The following is a 19,030-nucleotide window of genomic DNA, read 5'->3' on the forward strand; positions in this document are numbered from 1 at the left end:
AAAAAATAAACTCTAAATAATTCAATTGTCTATAATTTATTTGCATGAAAATTATCAATTAAATGTGTTCGATTGATTTAATTTTCAACCTAAAAAATATTATAGTTATCCATTTTTTATTGATGGATAAATGAAAGAGGATGTATAGATGAGAGAGAGAGTAAATTTCCTGAAAAATAAATTTCTACCCTCCTTAAAGAAAATATTTTTCTTGATTTTAAAAAATATGGTCACGTGATCAAAAGTAAAAAAATATTTTTCATGGAAAAAAATGGTGACTAAACAAGACAAACGTAGAAATTTAAGTGAAAAAAACACATTTTGCATGAAAAATATTGACAACCAAAAGTACTTTAAAAGTGAAAACTAATCCCCAATAAAGAACCCAGCTCTACTCGAGTAGCGTCATTTGCCTAAAATAGTAAAGAGACAAGCCTTGGTGCGTTTCTTTCTTTTATTTTAAAGTTGTACAGATGCTTTGACCAAGCATTGTATTAATTTGAGAGTTTTGCCGAAGATCATTCCTAAGCTTAATAGTTACTTTTAAGTAACTTTTTTCCAAGCGCTCTCGAACTTCTTTTGAAGTTACCATTTTTGCCAGACGTTAGTTCAAAGTGTTTTCTGAAAGCAAGTATATCAGTTTAGCCAAATATGCTCTTGGCCGATTTTCCTGAGTCCATTGATGTTCCTAGAGTGGAGAAAATTCTTGATATGGCATCCATAACCCTCAATAAAAAGCTTTGACTAGGCTAGTGACTCGTGTAATCTTGGAGCTTAGAGCCTGAGACGGACTTTTTTGTTTCTAGAGGAATTTGAACGCCCTCGTGAATAGAGTTGGCAACTGAAATGAATTTTTTATCACCAGAACTTGGTGGCATACGTATAGGATTACCTACTATGACTACCCAAGGTTTTGGTGAAAAAGAATTCGTTTCAGCTCACGAGGGTGTTCAAATTACTCTAGAAACGAAAAAGTTGTCCTCAGGCTCTAAGCCCCAAGATTTTATGAAATTTGTGCCATCTCCAGACTTCATATCGATAGACAGGGTGTCAAATCTGCGGAAAAGAGTTGAGGCTTTGACAGTTGGATTTCCATTGCCTGGCTTGTGAAGAAATGTAAGAATCTTCATAAAAGAAATAAGCAAAATCCTGATATTATGTCTTTCCAACTTTGTGAATTGGTTTTTTCGAAGTGAAAAAAGATACCACAATTTTAACTATTGCATTCTCTACTATTTGAGGACCAACTTGTTACTCGAACAATAGGGTTCCCAAGTCAATTTTTTACTCCATTTGCGGTTTGCAAACTTGGGTTCTTAGAAAATAATCCAGAGCTTAGTGAAATCCTCATTCATGCTCCACCACAAAATTTAAAGGCCTTGTTGGAGTGTTCTAAATACAGCAAAACCACAAGAATTTCAAAAGATTTTCAGGTAATAAACAACTTATCTCGAGGAACGTTGGACTCGTACACTAGACGTGATAACCAGTCAGTGTAAATCCTCTTCCAGTTATCTCTCCAGCACAAAACCAGGCAAAACATTCTAACCCAAAAAGGGCAGCAATGCCAGCATCCTCGATCTTCAGCTCATGCCTATGCTTCAACAAGTGCTTGAAATAATCAAGTTCCTTCCAGAAGGCTTCATAACGAACAGGAATGCTGTTACAAGTGAGGCGAATAAGAATGAGAATACGCATGTGTTTTTAGCCAAGCCCAAGGAAAAGTAATGAGTCGTTTCGACAGCATGTTTGGCTTAGTTTATTGTCAAAATCAAATTGCAATTTCTGGGCTTGTCTTGACAATACTGGTTACCCAAAAAGTCATCACTTTGAAGCACATCTGTTTATTTATCGTTATGCCTGTCCAAAAAAGCAATAAATCCTATTCGGCTATGCTTAAAAGTACTTTTTCGAAGAGTAGGTAAAGACTTTTCTTCTCAAAATGAAAATTAATTTGTAAAACCTCAGTGAAATATGCTCTAAATCCTTGATTACTCACTAACCTACCAATCATACATAATCGAAATCAATATCAATTGATGAGAATGACACTAGATACGACCATTTGACAATCAACTTACGAATGGCAAACAAAAAATTCTAGAACAATATATTGCTGAGCTAAAAGGAAAACCTGGCAAGGCGAGTATAAAAGAGCTGCTTAGCCAAATTCTGGCAGGTTTCCACTGTTGGAGGATCCCGAATATGTTGCTTGTTCTTCTCTATCAATTGCTTATAGTGAGCACTTCCATTCTTCAGCATATGGTTGGAAACTTGTGTAGCCTTTGCTTGCATTTGATGAAGTTTTGATGCCATTGTTGAATCCTACATTATACCGTAGAAAATCACCATTAAGCACGGACGGTTATAAAGCAAATATGTACATAGAATTTAGTACTCAAAGAAAAGGAATTCGTCCATTCCTCGAGGTCTTAAAGGACATGGAAACGCGCAAAAACTCAAAAGAGATGTAATTCGAAATTAAATCTGGATGCTAATTAATGATCTGACATACACAAAATGAAATTGAATTTCTCTTCTATAAAGTTCGATTTTTCCAAAATGTATCATAATTTTTTTTTCCGAAGCAGTATTAATCCACATACGAAGCAAAGAACAGAAATCGAAATATAAACAATCCCATCTCTCTCAATTACCTCGAGCAGAAACCAATTCAAAGCCCCAAACAGGAATAAATTAAACCTCAACAAAAAAAATCACATAATTTAACACATTATGAAGCAAAAGAAGCGTGAACTATCGTTATATGATAACTAGTTACAAGAAAGCCATAACACATGCGTATAATAAACACATAAGGCCGAATTTGATTACCTCTGATTGAATCAACTTTGAGAGAGAGGGAGAGAAAGTAGGGTTTTACAGAGAAATATTAATCGGTTTCACGTTTGGTCACCGTTCTGTTATTTATGACGCGGTGTGTACAGTGAACACAATCACGTACTAACTTAAACGTTGAACCCCAAACTTAAGGCTCTCCCACCGCCCTTACCTTGGAGTATCGTGAGGGAGGTAAATCGTAACTTATGCCTCCAAAGGTACAGGGTATAAGGCTGTTTGTATACTTGTACTTACTCAAGAGTCAAATCCATATTTCAGAATTCGAACCCTTGACGCGGCAACCTCAAGCAAAACTCAATTTCTCCACCCTTCCCTTTTACCACTTGGAGATGTGCACTGGGGGCCAATCAAGTACTAACTTGTTCCCGTTTTGAGCTTCTCGTTTGTTCACGTACTTGTTTGGATTTACTAGTAATCTATTATAATTAAAATGTCAAAATTAAACTTTAATTTAACTACATATTTGTAAGATATACAATCATTACTTGCTTATCCAGTACTTATTTATAATTTCTCTCAAAAAAGAAAAAAAATATCATTTGATTCGTCGATCTAAAAAAAAAAAAAGACAGTTCCATTGTTAGGTGACAAGGAAAAATTTATAGAAAGTTACAACCCCACCATAAAATACAAAAATAGTGCACCTACAAGTATTCAACGACATCCTTTTTCGATCAAAAAATCGAGAGCTATCTATTGAAATTTGAACTGTCCACACACGTTGTGAAATATTTTGTCAGAACAAAGAAAATGAAGTTTGATAAGAATTTTAACCTCTCATTTCATTTCATTTCACAATCTATGAATAAGTTTCTTTACCATTATTACAACCCTGAGGAAAATAGTCGACTCACCACTCTCCACAAAATAATCAAAGTTGATTTATCATTTTATTGGATCCTCCAATTGGAGCTAATAACAAATTTTCTTTTAGTTGATTTGTTTTCATTGCACAGTTCTCTCATATTATCTGACCCTGGAGGCCTTAAGAGCACTCGTCGTGCCACGCGTAAATAAATTTTTAAGTAAAAAAACTGCTTTCGAAACTTTAAGCAACATCTATCAAACCAACCATTGACTTCACGATTCAACAAAAATAAAACAAATCACAAAGGCAACCATAACCGAAAAGTCACCCTAACAGTTCGACACCTGGTACTACTAAACTCAAACAGACCCAAAACATTCACTCAAATTTACGACCAAGTTTGAAATGCTAACGTATAATCCACACACATTAGGCAGGGGGCGAAGCTTTGGGAGCCTGACTAGGTTGCTGGGCAATTTGAGAAGTAGGTGCTGCATCATAACTCCCGACTGCACTACCACCCGTTGAGCCATCAGCTGGGTAAGCTGGAGGCTGGGAATACCCACCACCATAAGAACTGTTATATGGTGGTGGCTGTTGTTGACCGTAGCTAAGTTGAGTCAGTTGTGGTGTACCGTAGGTTGGAGGACCATACCCTGCCTGGGTTGTTGGGTAAGTTGATGACGGGGGTCGCTGACCAGAATCCGTCTGAGAGTAAGCCGTTTGAGCAGGTGGAGGCTGAGAATGAGGATAGCCGGGTTGAACGTAACCTCCTTGAGAACTAGGCGACTGCTGAGGTTGCTGCCCGTAAGCTGGCTGGCCCGTTGGAGGTTTTTGAACCTGCGGCGGTCCATAACTGGCAAGCGGTTGGGTTCCAAAACCACCCTGTGAAGTTGGGAGTTCCCCATAAGTTGGCTGGGTTGATCCTTGAGGTGCATAATTGGGGTTAGGGTTAGGCTGACCAGCGGCAGGTGCTTGATTGGCATCACCCTGGGTTCCGTATGTTGGCGTGTGCCCATCAGGTGTTGGATTGGAAACATTACTATAGGTAGCATTATAGCCCGGTTGCTGCTGATCATAGCCTGGGGCGGGATTTGCCGGAGGCTGACCATAACCAGACTGTGGGGCGGCTCCATAATATCCACCATAGCTATCTTGTGGGTAAACTTGTCCTTTATTGTAAGCTGGTGGCTGATTGTAACCATAAGCAGTACTGTCCATAGGAGGACCAGAACCTCCAGGAGCTTGCTGTTGTGGAGGTGGTTGCTGGCTGTAGTAATCATAGCCACCTTCTTGAGCAGGCGGCTGATTTGGTGGAGCAGTTGTTTGGTCCCAGGCCGTGGCATATCCACCAGAGGTGGGTTGAGGCGGATAACCAGCATAAGGTGGTTGATTCAGATTGTACTGGGGAGATGGACCTGGATACGCACCAGGTTGAACATAGCCATAACCAGGTTGTTGCATTGGTGGACCTGGCTGACCCCAATTTGCTGGAGGTCGAGCTTGATAACCTTGCTGAGGATATCCCCCGCTCATAGCTGGATTTCTGAGGCGATTCTGCACCAAATTGTTATCCCAAAATGAAACAAGAACGCCTCATCACATTCATATGGAAAAAGTACTAAAGGATAAAGCATAACATCAGAAAAAGGAGAAAAACAGATGGCCAGATAGAACATGACAAAATACACAATATATCACAAGCACACCAAATGTCACAATGCTAAGCACAATATACATGGCAGAGTTACATTAAGACATGATCAGACGCCTACATACCGTACTGGTTGGGTTGTATAATCAGATTACTCCTGCAGAAGCCCATCCTCTCCCTATTCGAAGTGAAAAGGGTACAAAAGAAATTTCCAAGAAACTATACGAATTCTATAATATTAAAAACAAAATTAAAGTCCCCATGGCATGTGATGTAAAACTGTTAAAAACGAAGAGACAGTATACATTCTGACACAAGTATCATTAAGAAACTAGTTGTAGCATTAAGATAGAATTAAAAAATATATAAAAGTTATTAGCAACCCGAGCTAAAACTTGTACTCTAATTCTGGCCAATTGCTAAATTATTTGTAAACTGGACAGGATTTGTACCATCACAAGAGATGAAAAGAATTTTCGAGACTAGAGAGAGAATGGAGTGGCCATATGAACGCTCACAAAATGTATAACAAGCTGTATTAGGCACTACTACAATTAGTTTTACCTCTCCATCTAATCTTGAAAGCCTAATCTTTAAGTTTCCATCAATAGTGGGTCCTTGTCCTTTCGACGAGATATCCAAGTAATTACTAATAAATCAGATTTCAGAGCCATACCAGAACAATGCCTAGGAAACACCAACATTGAATTGTTCCATGTTGGTGTGACCAATTGTCTGATATACTCTTATAGCTTCTACAATAGTTCCAATTGCAATATCAATTATCAAATACAAAATTAAATCAGCGTACTGGCTGCAGTTCCAGAGATTTTTCGCTTGAGCATTTACCTAAAAATTGCTATAATTTCAGACTCATCTTCAACACTACGGGAAATATATTACACTGCCTCAGTTACCTCAGTGGAGGGAGCACCTTGCAAAACCTGCCTCATACAAAACCAAATATCGGAAAATCCAATAAATCAATAAAAGGATAAGATAATATCTTCAAAGACCAATCCTCAGCACTCATAATAACTATCTGACCAACTGACTTTAGGAAACTAATTGAAGACAAAATGTGGAGGGAAGAAGACAACATTCCTTGCGGAAGCAATTATGGAAGAGTATATTTGACCAAAATGGATCGAGTTGAAACACTATAGTACAAAAAAAAACTGTAATATCCAAGTGCTGCATTGCAACTAGAAAGTAAGCACGTGTATAACACTATCAAAGAGTTCTTCACCCACTTGCAAATGCCATTCTTCTTCATTCACAGATCATTTCCAAATCAATCAATCTGTACGCAGATAAGAATAGCAACAGTATCTGCAAATCTATACTCACAAATGCCATACAGGAAGGCATATGAACGGCCATATATCATATATCAACTAATGGGAAATATCTCTCAAAAACATAATTGAGCAGTTAGATCCGGGAATAAACTATTTATATTTTCTACTAGGCACAAATCCATATCAAAACTAGCCGAGGCAGGATACTAACCAACAGTATTTCACAAATAAAGAGCCAGAAAGGAACATCTGTACCAAAATAAAACTTATGGGAAGTTATCCCCCCAGATTCATACCTAATGGGAAACACACTGCTAGCTATTAGATGTTATTAATATCGAGGCATCAAAAAATAAATGTGAATTACAACAACGATGAATGAATGCAAAACAGCAAGTATGATAATCCCAGTCTTGAAATGAATCCATTATTGTATATGTCGGTCCACGATTTCGAAAACCTCGATCATCTCAATAAGTATCACACATGATTGAAAATGTTCTCGCCCCAGGAATAGTATTACAGACGATAAACAAATGGAACAGGTCTGGCATGAGTAATCATCAGGTATCAATTCATTTCATATAAATCTAAATACAAGATATCACAAATTAAAGCAAATATAACAATTTCTAGATACTACAATACAATAAAACTTATGACATAACATCACAAATTTATTGATCTAAAGAACATGGTTAATATAAACTATATTAATTGCGTAGCCTGCTTAAAACCAAGACCGGCTAGTGTTCCTGGAAAATGGAACTTACGTGTTGGAATAGACTTAAAAGGTAAAAGACCAGTGCCTACTTTTCTTTTCATGAGTAACACAACACATTGAAGCAGATTAAAAAAAGCTGCGCAAGACCAGGCAACTACTGAACAAACCTCACTGCTGACTTCATTGACTAACTGTTTTGCAATTTCAATCTGTTCACTGGTGCCATCAATTTGTAAGGTCCTTTCTGTAGATGTATCACCTGGTGGCAAGTGCAGGGGTATCACCTGAAATGTTTAGGAGAAGTTCATTTATATCATAACACTATAGTGCAATCTTTTATTGCCAAAATAATTGACAAAAGCAAAGAAATAAAGTTCCTGAGAAATTTACACTATATAATAGTATAAATGTTTCTAGCCCACCTGAATTCGAGCCCCAGATCTAGCTTGCATATTTTTAATGGTTTCACCTCCTTTACCAATGACAAGGCCAACCTGAAAATGGCATCAATTATATTAAGACTGTATCGATAGAACGCTCATCTAATATTCAACCAACACTAACTAGTATATAACCTTATTGTTAGCGATCTTCATTACAAACTGTTCTGATCCAGAAGACACTCCGAACTGCCCAGAAGACACTCCGAACTGCCGGGAAACTGCGCCAGAACCACCTGCATCAGCCTGTCTCGTAATAAACGAAAAACATTAACACGTATAACACGAGAAAGCACCTTGTAAAAGATAAGTAGTTCAATTGCACTATTCTCCAAGTGCTTTCACCACTGTAATGCAGATCATCAAGTCAAGCCCATGTTAAGAATTGTGAATGTAAATTGATTAAAACATATTTAAGATGACCACTTCAGAAATTCACAGTGCTTCAACAGTCTTAATTGCAACCGTATCAAGAAGTCTAATAACTACACTCAGTACCTCAGCAAGAACATCATTTATCAACTGCTCAGCCTTTTCTATTTGGTCAGGAGTACCCATGAGCTCAACATCTCTGGTAGCAGAATTATGATCCGCATCCATGTCTCTAGTGACTTGAATCTTTGCGCCAGACTGAACCTGAAGGTACCGAATTGTCTCACCTCCTTTGCCAATAATCACACCTACCCTGCCATTTGGTATCTCGATTTTCTTACTCTGTCCTGGTCCTCCTGGATAACCATATGATGCAACTTGTGGGGGAAAACTAAGACCCAAACCCACGGGCTTTTGCAAAAAACCTGCTATAAAATATTGCAGCAGCTAAGGAACATAGCATCATTCATTTCAGACAACATTTACTAATTTTAGCCTCAAGTCACACAACAATGAAATTTAAATCAGCCTAATTGTGAACATGGTTTACTAAATGAATTGAGCAGAGAGGTGTCAGATTGTTTGTAAACAAGGAAATATACTGATCAAAATTTAAGACAAAAGGATAATGATCAAATCTAAAAACTTATGTATACATGCCAAAAGCCAAACACATCCAAACAAAGCTACATATTATAATTGCGTGCAATGATAAATTTATGTTGAGTGAATGTTCTAAGCACGTGTGGCCTAGTGATACATTGGGTAACTTTAATTACTGCATTAGCCCATCGCCATTTAGCCTCTTGGTTCCTAGCACGAGCATCTATATACTTACGCTAAACTTGAATATATGCTGTGTTTGAAAAAATATAATGATTTTCACTAGGGTGCGCAAATCGCTAAATACAAAACATAGATAGACAAATAAGACATCAAATATATCACACGAAAAAATTCATTAGCATGTGAATCAGGAGAAAATGAGAAAATTCATACTCTGATCGTTGGAATCAAAGCCTCCACCAGCTCCATTCTCAACTCTGGCTCTTTTGGTAGGATCAGAACTGTTAAGGAGTCTGGCGGCAATCTCCTGAGCCTTCTGCTTGGCCAACTCGATCTCGTTCATTGGAGGCGGAACGCTGTTGTACGATGGGGGCGGAGGCGAAGAGAAGCCCGTCGGCCTCCGCACTCCTATCGCTGGCGAAGTCTTGTGGTCCTCGTACTTGCGCTTGTTCGATTCGCCTACTCCCCTTGCGTACAACTCTTCTGCCATTTTCGCAGATCTGAACAGAGATTCTCCGTATTGGATAAAGTTTTGTGCGAAAACCCTAACACCGAAGAGTGAAGATTCGTGATAATGGGGTTATATCCACCGCCATCCAAGTCTAATTTGATTTTATTTATTTATGGTCATCCAATTTTATATTTAGTATTTTAATCTTATTTTACTATGATTATCTAATTTCATAAAATATTTCACTATAACCACACAATTTCATATAACGTTTCACTGTGGCTACCCAACTTTTTTTCACCATTTTCATTTATTTAAATAAGTTTTTGTTTTATTATATTTTTTTAAGCAAAAATTATTTTTTTTTGCCTTTTTAAACTTTATTCATATAATGCAAAGTTACTATTTTTTTCCTTTTAAAATTAGTGTAAAGGGATGAAAGAAGTTGGAGAATTATAGTGAAAATTGAAACATTATATAAAATTGAGTTGTCATGATAAAACGTTTTATGAATTGGATTGTCATGTTGATATATAATTAAATTTGGTGATCACTGTGACATTAAATATAAAGTTGGATAACTATGATGAAACAAAATCAAATCGAGCAGTTATAATGACACTAAATACAAAGTCATATGACTATTGACGAATTTAGCCCTTGATAATGTGAAAAGGATTACTGGAGAGGAGCTTCCTTCTTATAGTCGTCGGTCAACCAATAATGATTTTTTCCTTTTTTTTTAAATAATATCTTTTCATCCAATTTGATTTAACTACAAATCTTATTAGAATCTAAATTAAAATTGATAATTAATTTTAATTACACTTTTTATAGGATGCATTATTTTTCAACCATACATTTTATCCATTTTTATCAAAATCCATTTAAAATCTAATTTTTATATAAACCTTGTTATAAATGTTTATTTACAAGTTTTTTGGGTTTAAAGGGGGATTTTAACTTGAGAAGATGATTTGATTATATATATAATCAAAGAATACTACTTTTCTCTTAATTGGCCATTTTTACGTTGGATTAAATTATTTGTACATACAAAGTGTACACCTTAATTGATACTCTTCTATATGTCAAAAATTTGGTAGTTGATTGGAAAAGACATTGTCAAGATTAATGTACCAAAACCTACCCAACTCAAATCAGTAAATTTATTTGTCAACTATTATGTACATGCAGCATGATTCATGTTGAAAAATTTATTATTCGAAAAAAATTCGGTTACACACAACATTGACTACTAAAAGTTTAATTTTGTTACACTTGCATAATAATTGATAGCTTTGTTTACACTATTTGACATGCACACAATTTTACAATTTATTTTATTAGCACTTATTCAAATCAATGACCTCGATTATGACACATCAAAAAGCGTCAAATCAATTTTACAACTAGCTTAATTCTTAAAGTTTCAAAGTGATAAATAAGCTCGAGAAATAAAGAAACTATTTGCAAAACTTTCCTACATAAATGGCAGAGTGTTTTAGTGTGGGTAGGACAATATAGATATGATAAGAGACTTAAAAAAGTTAAAAGGCAATATCTATTATCACTCATTTCAAAATTATATTTTGAAATCAAAATAAATCAACGGCCTATATCTTGTCAACACCTATTTTATCAACAAATTCTATCTACCTACTTTGTACAAGTAGATTAATTGTAAAGATCATACTTCTAGGGGCTCATTTGACTAGATGGTGCTTTTGAAGAGTTAAAAAATATTTTTGCAACTCAATAAATATTTTTTAACACGTTTAAACAAATTTTTCAAAGTGTTTTATTTTGCTAAAAAAGTTTTAGAGGAAGCTAATCTAAACTCTTTTTACAAGAAGTAAAAATTTTATCAAACAAACCCTAACCCCAGTTTGGTTGTTATTAAATTAAAAATATTTCCTCTCTTCTTTTCAATCACATATCCTCCAATAAAATAATATTACACGTAAATATAAAACTTGTTCTTTCTTTTTAATCACACATTTTTTAAAAAAAATCGATTCATTTCATTATAATTTGAAATAATGAAATCCAAATGGAATCTAATTATAATATTTGAAAACTCCAAGACAAGTCCTAATTTGTGTCCAATCTTAAATTGAGTCGCAATATATATTTAACAATGCTAATAGTCTTCAAGTTTATGCTTATCATCAACTCTTCAAATCCTTCTTGCATCGTCAAAAGAGCAAGTCTAATTCGTAATAAACATTCGTCTACGTGATGCTTGTCCAAACAATTGATGGTCAACACTCCAGATAAATAATATTATTCTTTAATTAAATATGATCCTATAACGCCATGTTTAATTGAATTTATCATGGTTGATGTTTTAACGGTAATTGAGCTACATAGCATTGGGTTATATAGCATTATTCTTGTCAAAATAGTAAAATACCAGAGATGTACAGAAAGTTTAGACATAACTATATCGAGTATGACTTTAATTTTCTTCTCAAACCCGTATATTGCTCAAGAAACAATCAACCAAGAGGAACCCAAATATTGATAATTCTCATTTAATCCACACACAAACAAAATCCACCAGTATAATCCAGTGAACATAAAAATGGATCATGCAGGTAATGGTCAGGATTATTGGGGAGGCCAGGGCCGAACTCTAATAAGCTTAATTTATTTCCCACAAACATGTTGCCAAAAAAAGTAACTGTCTTCACTTGGTCCACCAGTGGAGGAGATCCTTGCGCCTGTTGATCTTCTTCTGCAGCTGGAGAAGACCATAAAGAAGGGCCTCTGCAGTTGGTGGGCAACCAGGAACATATATGTCAACCGGGACGATCCTGTCGCAACCTCGGACAACAGAATATGAGTAGTGGTAGTAGCCACCACCGTTTGCACAGCTTCCCATAGATATGACCCACCTCGGCTCGGGCATTTGATCATACACCCTATAAGATAATTAACCATTAATTTGGAACTATTTACTCGAAATGAAATCAGCAAGATCCATACCAGCATGTAATCAAAGAGACAATGTAAGAATAAATCAAAATCCCAAAGCATGGAAGAGTGTTGGCCAGTAGGGATTATGTTACATCGACCGAAAGGTTCTCTATAATGCGTGAATATTACAATTCTACCTATTGTCTATAATCCAGACCCCTTAATCCAAAAAACTTGTATCATGTTTGCAACCAGATTAACCTGGCATGACAAGAAACTCCTTGCTTAGAGCAGTTTTTTTTCTATGAAAGCTGAACCCATTGTGAAATTTTAAGTTTGCCATTTTGGCCAACCGACACTACCAAATTAAACTACAGTATAAGCAATTGAGTATAAAATTAGAGTAGATGTACTAATTATATATTACATGAATTAAGTTGGACAGTATTTATTTTAGTCAAAAGAATATTTTTTGCACCATGTTACTTGTCTAACTGGATAACATAACACAAAATGAAAAAGTGGGTTTAGGCCGGAAGAGAGAGAGTATAAATAGCAACTTTTGAACGAAAACGTATAAATACAATACAATCCATCTTAATCCACCCTAATACTATCAACCTAAACTCCTCTAATTTTATATATAATTTCTAGTTCAGTCTAATTTGGTGTGCCAAACGTAGCCTTACGGAAATAGAAACCTGCATTATGTAGCTGCCAAAGGCTGCACTTGCACCAAGGAAAAAAAAGCACGGAATTGTTGGGAGAATTTTCTCCATTAATATTGGAGTATTATTTCAGGTCTATTTAACTCTGACTAATATCAAAGAAAAATCCCATCAGAAGAAGAAAATCAGACAGACATGATATCAAGCCAACATCAGCACATTACATGTTTATTGACTTCTATTGCAAAATGTAATGTTGCAACTATCATTTTAGCTACTTAAAAAAAGAAAAGATCTTTGTAGAAGTAGAAGCCTCGTGACTGAATATGAATTAGAAGGTTGAATGTCGCATTAATGAGCATCAACTCAAACTCCATTGGAAGACATAACACATCTAAAAGCTTGAGACACTGAACTTCTATATCCAGAGACAACTGCTGAGTGGGGTGGCATAAGTATCGTATCAAGATACAAGGATATGGAAAAATTACTAAGGAAAACCTAAAGATGCAATGAAATATGGCTCAGGCTTGCAATGAATTAGTAGCAGAGAGAAATTGAAGATTCGATTCACAAGGTACAGTTTTACCCTTTTTGGCATTGCATATAAAAGCTGGACAACTCAAATAACTAATACTGTTTGTAAGATGACACAAATAGTCATTTAACTAAAAGATATAACACACATTGTCAATGCATCAAAGAATTGAGTATATGGAGTAAAATATCCAAATATAACTTTTTTGTTTACATCTCTCTCAAAGCTAAGTTCACTTAATTACTCAGAAGGATTATGTTCCAGAGTCTAATGCGAATAGTTATTTCTGCATATTTCTCACTTTGATTAGCCAAAATACTCAATTATATGCATTTTCATCTAGTCTGTAGGCATTTTAGAATGATCACATGGTTATATATTTAACAGTTATACATACACTAAAAGTACCAGAATAATAACTTTATCTTTTGTTTTACAGATGCTTACAGAGATTATTGCTCTAATGTTTTCTCTACACATTAAAGATATTACTAAAAGATGTGAGGCTCCTTGCATTCTCAAATAGAAAGTGGTAAAAGTAAAAAAGCTGAGTTGGAGCTTGCACTTACGTCACCCATGGTAGTGGCCAATTCGTCCTGGCAGCGGCCGCGAAACAGCATGCTTCAACTTGCGGCAGGGGACGCAGGCTGCCTGAAGTAGTCAACTTTCCAACAGAAAAATGAGGTTTTTCTAAATCCTAACTAGCTGTTTCCAAGGAAAAAGACACGGGCCTACAGTCGGATATTTTTGGGGAAGCAAGTGGCCAACTTGCACAACCGCTCTAATGTTTTCTCTACACATTAAAGATATTACTAAAAGATGTGAGGCTCCTTGCATTCTCAAATAGAAAGTGGTAAAAGTAAAAAAGCTGAGTTGGAGCTTGCACTTACGTCACCCATGGTAGTGGCCAATTCGTCCTGGCAGCGGCCGCGAAACAGCATGCTTCAACTTGCGGCAGGGGACGCAGGCTGCCTGAAGTAGTCAACTTTCCAACAGAAAAATGAGGTTTTTCTAAATCCTAACTAGCTGTTTCCAAGGAAAAAGACACGGGCCTACAGTCGGATATTTTTGGGGAAGCAAGTGGCCAACTTGCACAACCTGTCTTGTTCAACTTGTGCCACTTGCAAGATAATATCAAGATGCAAGCTAAGTTCAAGTTGACACTATGAAAATGACATATCCACTTGTAGAGAATATCCACTTCATGCCCACTAACATGAGTTGGAAAGTTAAATGCAACTTGATCAAAGGAAGTTTAAGATAATTTGCCACCAATGGGGACCCTTGGATCAAATTAGTCTTGGCCATTGATTTTAAGGCAACCTACAAGGTTTTGCCTATAAATTGAGATTGAAGTTTCATCTGTAAATCATGTACAGTGAAGTGAGTTTTATACATTTATATAAAGAAAGTTTCCCCAACCTTACTTTTGCCTCGCGTTTTCTTTACTTCAATTGGGGCAGCACCCCGACCCATCTCCTCAATCTCAATATCAATAGTTTATCTAACATTATAACGGCCTACAAACGAAGCTCTGGTACCACTTGTCACAGACCTTGTATTGTAACACTCGAAAAACTAAAACCGTGCGGCCTTAACGTTCGGCAATTCCTATCCCTCACGAGAAAATGTTAAGTCATCATTTCCACGCTCACAAATAATTTAACTAATGAGGCTAAATTATAACCATTTGAGAAGAGAATTTTGAAGTAAGGAATATATGAAAAATAAGGTTGGGGAAACTTTCTTTATATAAATGAAAGGAAAACTTTACAATCTCTCAAATGTATAAAACTCTATAAAACTCACTTCACTCTACATGATTTACAAATGAGACTTTCATCTCTATTTATAGGCAAAACCTTCTAAGTTGCCTTGAAATCAATAACCAAGATTAATTTGATCCAGGGGTCTCCATTGGTGGCAAGTTGTCTTAAACCTCCTTTGATCAAGTTATATTCAACTTTCCAACTAATGCTAGTTGGCATCAAGTGGATATTCTCTACAAATTTCTTTGCAAATGAATATGTCATTTTTATAATGCCAACTTGAACTTAGTTTGCATCTTGATATTATTTTAAAAGTGGCATGAGTTGCACAACTGGACAAGTTGTGCAAGTTGGCCAAATTGCCCATTTGCTTCCCCAAAAATATCCGGCTGCAGGCCCATGTCTTTTTCCTCCCGAAACAACTAGTTAGGAATTAGAAAAACCTCATTTTTATGCTGAAAAGTTGACTTCTTCAGGCAGCCTGCGTTCTGCCCAAAACAGGCTACCTGCGTCCCCAATCGAATCTGTCTGCATCCCCTGCCTAAATTTGCCTCTATCTGCTGTCTGAATCTGCCTACGCCCCCTGCCACAAACTGTTCCATCCCTTCTGAAACGCGCTGCCTACGCTATTTTGCGACCGTTGTCGGGGTGGATCGGCCACAACCTTGGGGGACATAAGTCACCCTCCCCATGAAAACAATAGAAACCATACATGATGATCCTTTCTCCAAAATACACATAGAGCCAAAGGAAGGCATAGGAATTGCATTTACCTTCCTCAAGAAATCTAAGCCCAACACTAGCTTGAAATCATCCATTGGTGCGACAAAAATATCAACGAATCCGTGCCACGAACCCAACCGTAGTTCCGCTCCTCAAACTACGCTTGCCAACGACCTTGCGGTTGCATTCACCGTCTTCAACAATCCAACTCCATGGCGAATGTTCAATCCAAGCCTTCGTGCTTTATCCTCTATGATGAAATTATGTGTGGCTCCGGTATCAACTAATGCCCGTGTTTGTCGTCCATTGATTGCGGATTTATTTAATCAGCTTGGTAGCACTAAATTCTAAACAAAGGTTGATTTGCGAAAAGGCTATTATCAAGTTCAAATTGCGGAGGGAGATGAGCCTAAAACTACTTGCATTACTCGGTATCGTTCTTATGAATGGCTTGTCATGTCATTCGATTTGACAAATGCTCCGGCCACACATTTTGCACCTTGATGAACAAGATATTTTATCCATATTTGGATAAGATCGTGGTGGTCTATCTTGATGATATTGTTATATATAGCAACACATTGGATGAACATGTTGAGCACTTGAAAATTATCTTCCAAGTGTTGCGGGAAAATGAGTTAGTTCATCAAAAAGGAGAAATATTCGTTTGCCAAAGAAGAGGTGAATTTCTTGGGTATATCATCGAACATGGTCAGTTACGCATGGATGGAGCTAAAGTAAAAGCAATCAATGAGTGGAAGCCGCCCACTTAAGTGACGGAGTTACGGTCTTTCCTTGGATTGGTGAATTATTACCGACGTTTCATTAAAAGTTACTCATCTAGAGCGGCCCTATTGACGGACTTGCCCAAAAAGTCTCAAGGATGGGATTGGACCATAAAATGTCAAAAAGCTATTGATGATTTAAAGGTGGCGGTCATGTCGGAGCCGTGTTGGCATTGCCGAATTTCAACAAAAGCCTTGAAGTTCAAAACAAGGCGATTTTGGATTGACAATGGGTTGCTATACACCACTGAGCAACAGGTATTTGTGCCTAAGTGGAAAAATTTACAACGCGACGTGGTTCGGGAATGCCATGACACCAAGTGAGTTGGACATCCTGGGATAGATTGGACATTGGCTTTGATTGAACAAGCATATTATTAGCCGCAAATGAGGGATCAAGTTGAGACATACGTCCGAACATGTCTTGTGTCTCAACAAGACAAAGTGGAGAACAAATTACTGGTGGGACTTCTTGATCTTCTTCCTGTTCCGGATCAACCATGGGAAGTGGTTACCATGGATTTCATTAGTGCCTTGCCAAAGTCTGAAGGGTTCGGATCAATAATTGTTGTTGTTGATTGGTTTTCAAAATTTGTTACTTTCATTCCGGCCCCTAAGGATTGCACCGCGGAGGAGACAGCAATATTATTTTTCAAACATGTTGTGAAGTATTGGGAACCGCCTAAACATATTGTAAGTGATCGGGATTGTGGACGGATTTGTTTAAACTTCTTGAATTGGATTTGCACTTTTCTAGTTTTTACCCACAGACGGATGGGCAAACGGAACGAGTGAAAGCATTGTTGGAGTGTTATCTTCGGCACTTTATTAGTGCTAATCAGTGGGATTGGGCGAAGTTGATGGACATAGCTCAGTTTGCCTACAACTTGCAGAGAAGTGAATCCACCGGACATAGTCCGTTCGAGCTTGCAACGGGGCGACAACCTACAATGCCCCACACTTTACCTATGGTTGGTGATCTACAAGCCGAAGTCCAAGAGCAATAAAAATGACTAAGTCATGGGGAGATCATGCAGACTTAGCTAGCTCTTGCTTGGAGAAAGCCCAGAAGCGGATGAAGGAATGGGCTGAAGAGAGACGAAGACCATTGGAGTTTAACATTAGAGATCAAGTACTTATGAAAGTGCTGCTTCAACAATACAAAGCCTACCGCAAAGTTCATAAAGGTTTGATTAGAAACTATGGAGGTCTGTTTCCCCTCATAGCTAAGGTTGGAAGAATTTCCTGCGGCTAGATCTTCAAAGCACTTTAAAGATCCACCCGATTTTTCATGTGAGCGTGTTGAAACCATATAGGCCGGACTTGGAAGATCCGGGGAGAAACAAATCAAAAAGGGCACCTCCCATCGTCACAAAATCTTTTGAGAGTAATGTTGAATCCATTTTGGCGGATCACATGGTGAGACGGAGGGGTGTTCCCCTTGCACCTATTACTTAATCAAATGGAGAATTGCCCGAGTCCGAAGCTACTTGGAAGAATGAAGGAGATCCATGGCAATTTGATCCTAGCTTCGATACTACATGACAACGAAGGCGTCGCCAGATTCGGCGGGAGAGTGACTTATGTCCCCACGGTCGCGGTCGATCCATCTTGACAGTGGCAGCAAAACAGCGCGGGCAGCACACCTCAGCAGGATGGAATAGCTTGCGGCAAGGGATGTAGGCAGATTCGGCCAAGGACGCAGGCAACCTGTTTTGGGTAGAACGCAGGTTACCTGAAGCAGTCAACTTTCCAGCACGAAAAATGAGGTTTTTCTAAGTCCTAACTAGTCATTTCAAGAGGAAAAAGACACGGGCATGCAGCCAAATATTTTTGGGGAAGCAAGTGGGCAATTTGGCCAACTTGTGTCACTTGTAAGAAAATATCAAGATGCAAGCTAAGTTCAAGTTGGCACTATGAAAATGACATATCCACTAGTAAAGAAATTTGTAGAGAATATCTACTTGATACCAACTAGCATGAGTTGGAAAGTTAGATGCAACTTGATCAAAAGAGGTTTAAGACAATTTGTGATTTGCCACCAATGGGGACCTTTTGATCAAATTAATCTTGGCCATTGATTTCAATGCAACTTGCAAGATTTTGCCTATAAATAGAGACGGAAGTCTCATTTGTAAATCATGTAGAGTGAAGTGAGTTTTTTACATTACAGAGATTATAAAGTTTTCCCTTTCATTTATATAACGAAAGTTTCCCCAACCTTACT

The 19,030-nt window shown here is 37.2% G+C and overlaps 3 protein-coding genes across 4 annotated transcripts; all 3 read right to left on the reverse strand.

The window, feature by feature from the left end:
• Positions 1–1,129: 1,129 nt before the first annotated feature.
• Positions 1,130–2,961, reverse strand: LOC111382236. Its single transcript, XM_023006145.1, has 3 exons — positions 2,836–2,961; positions 2,135–2,325; positions 1,130–1,660 (listed from the first exon to the last, which is right to left on the reverse strand). Exons 2-3 carry the CDS (start codon positions 2,314–2,316, stop codon positions 1,474–1,476), a joined length of 369 nt encoding a protein of 122 aa, XP_022861913.1. The 5' UTR covers positions 2,317–2,325; positions 2,836–2,961; the 3' UTR covers positions 1,130–1,473.
• A 939-nt stretch (positions 2,962–3,900) lies between these two features.
• LOC111382231 (far upstream element-binding protein 1-like) lies at positions 3,901–9,542 on the reverse strand. 2 transcript variants are annotated; one of them, XM_023006136.1, is made up of 6 exons: positions 9,161–9,542; positions 8,288–8,586; positions 7,925–8,035; positions 7,772–7,843; positions 7,517–7,633; positions 3,901–5,227 (listed from the first exon to the last, which is right to left on the reverse strand). In XM_023006136.1, exons 1-6 carry the CDS (start codon positions 9,435–9,437, stop codon positions 4,100–4,102), a joined length of 2,004 nt encoding a protein of 667 aa, XP_022861904.1. In that variant the 5' UTR covers positions 9,438–9,542; the 3' UTR covers positions 3,901–4,099. The 2 variants fall into 2 exon arrangements, with proteins under 2 accessions (XP_022861904.1, XP_022861903.1); XM_023006135.1 differs by having other exon boundaries at positions 8,288–8,589.
• A 2,310-nt stretch (positions 9,543–11,852) lies between these two features.
• LOC111382232 (NADH-quinone oxidoreductase subunit B-like) lies at positions 11,853–15,559 on the reverse strand. Its single transcript, XM_023006137.1, has 5 exons — positions 15,401–15,559; positions 14,711–14,849; positions 14,422–14,498; positions 14,096–14,223; positions 11,853–12,325 (listed from the first exon to the last, which is right to left on the reverse strand). The coding sequence occupies exons 1-5, from the start codon at positions 15,557–15,559 to the stop codon at positions 12,091–12,093; spliced, it is 738 nt and encodes a 245-aa protein (XP_022861905.1). The 3' UTR covers positions 11,853–12,090.
• Between the last annotated feature and the right edge of the window lie 3,471 nt (positions 15,560–19,030).

The sequence above is a fragment of the Olea europaea genome, unplaced genomic scaffold, assembly GCF_002742605.1.
Source record: "Olea europaea var. sylvestris unplaced genomic scaffold, O_europaea_v1 scaffold2451, whole genome shotgun sequence".
NCBI lineage: Eukaryota > Viridiplantae > Streptophyta > Magnoliopsida > Lamiales > Oleaceae > Olea > Olea europaea.

Bases quoted from the DNA above. Each gene is read 5' to 3' on its own strand.
- LOC111382236 (XM_023006145.1), bottom strand. From the start codon at position 2,316: ATGGCATCAAAACTTCATCAAATGCAAGCAAAGGCTACACAAGTTTCC. The intron at 1,661-2,134 runs GTTTTCCTTTTA...CACTTGTAACAG, and splicing joins TTTTATACTCGCCTTGCCAG to CATTCCTGTTCGTTATGAAG.
- LOC111382231 (XM_023006135.1), bottom strand. From the start codon at position 9,437: ATGGCAGAAGAGTTGTACGCAAGGGGAGTAGGCGAATCGAACAAGCGC. The intron at 8,036-8,287 runs GTACTGAGTGTA...ATTACGAGACAG, and splicing joins TAAATGATGTTCTTGCTGAG to GCTGATGCAGGTGGTTCTGG. The intron at 7,634-7,771 runs GTGGGCTAGAAA...TAAACATTTCAG, and splicing joins GATCTGGGGCTCGAATTCAG to GTGATACCCCTGCACTTGCC.
- LOC111382232 (XM_023006137.1), bottom strand. From the start codon at position 15,559: ATGACATATTCATTTGCAAAGAAATTTGTAGAGAATATCCACTTGATG. The intron at 14,850-15,400 runs GCAACTTAGAAG...AAAACCTTGTAG, and splicing joins TCTTGGTTATTGATTTCAAG to GTTGCCTTAAAATCAATGGC. The intron at 14,499-14,710 runs GTGGATATGTCA...TGACTACTTCAG, and splicing joins GAAGTGGATATTCTCTACAA to GCAGCCTGCGTCCCCTGCCG.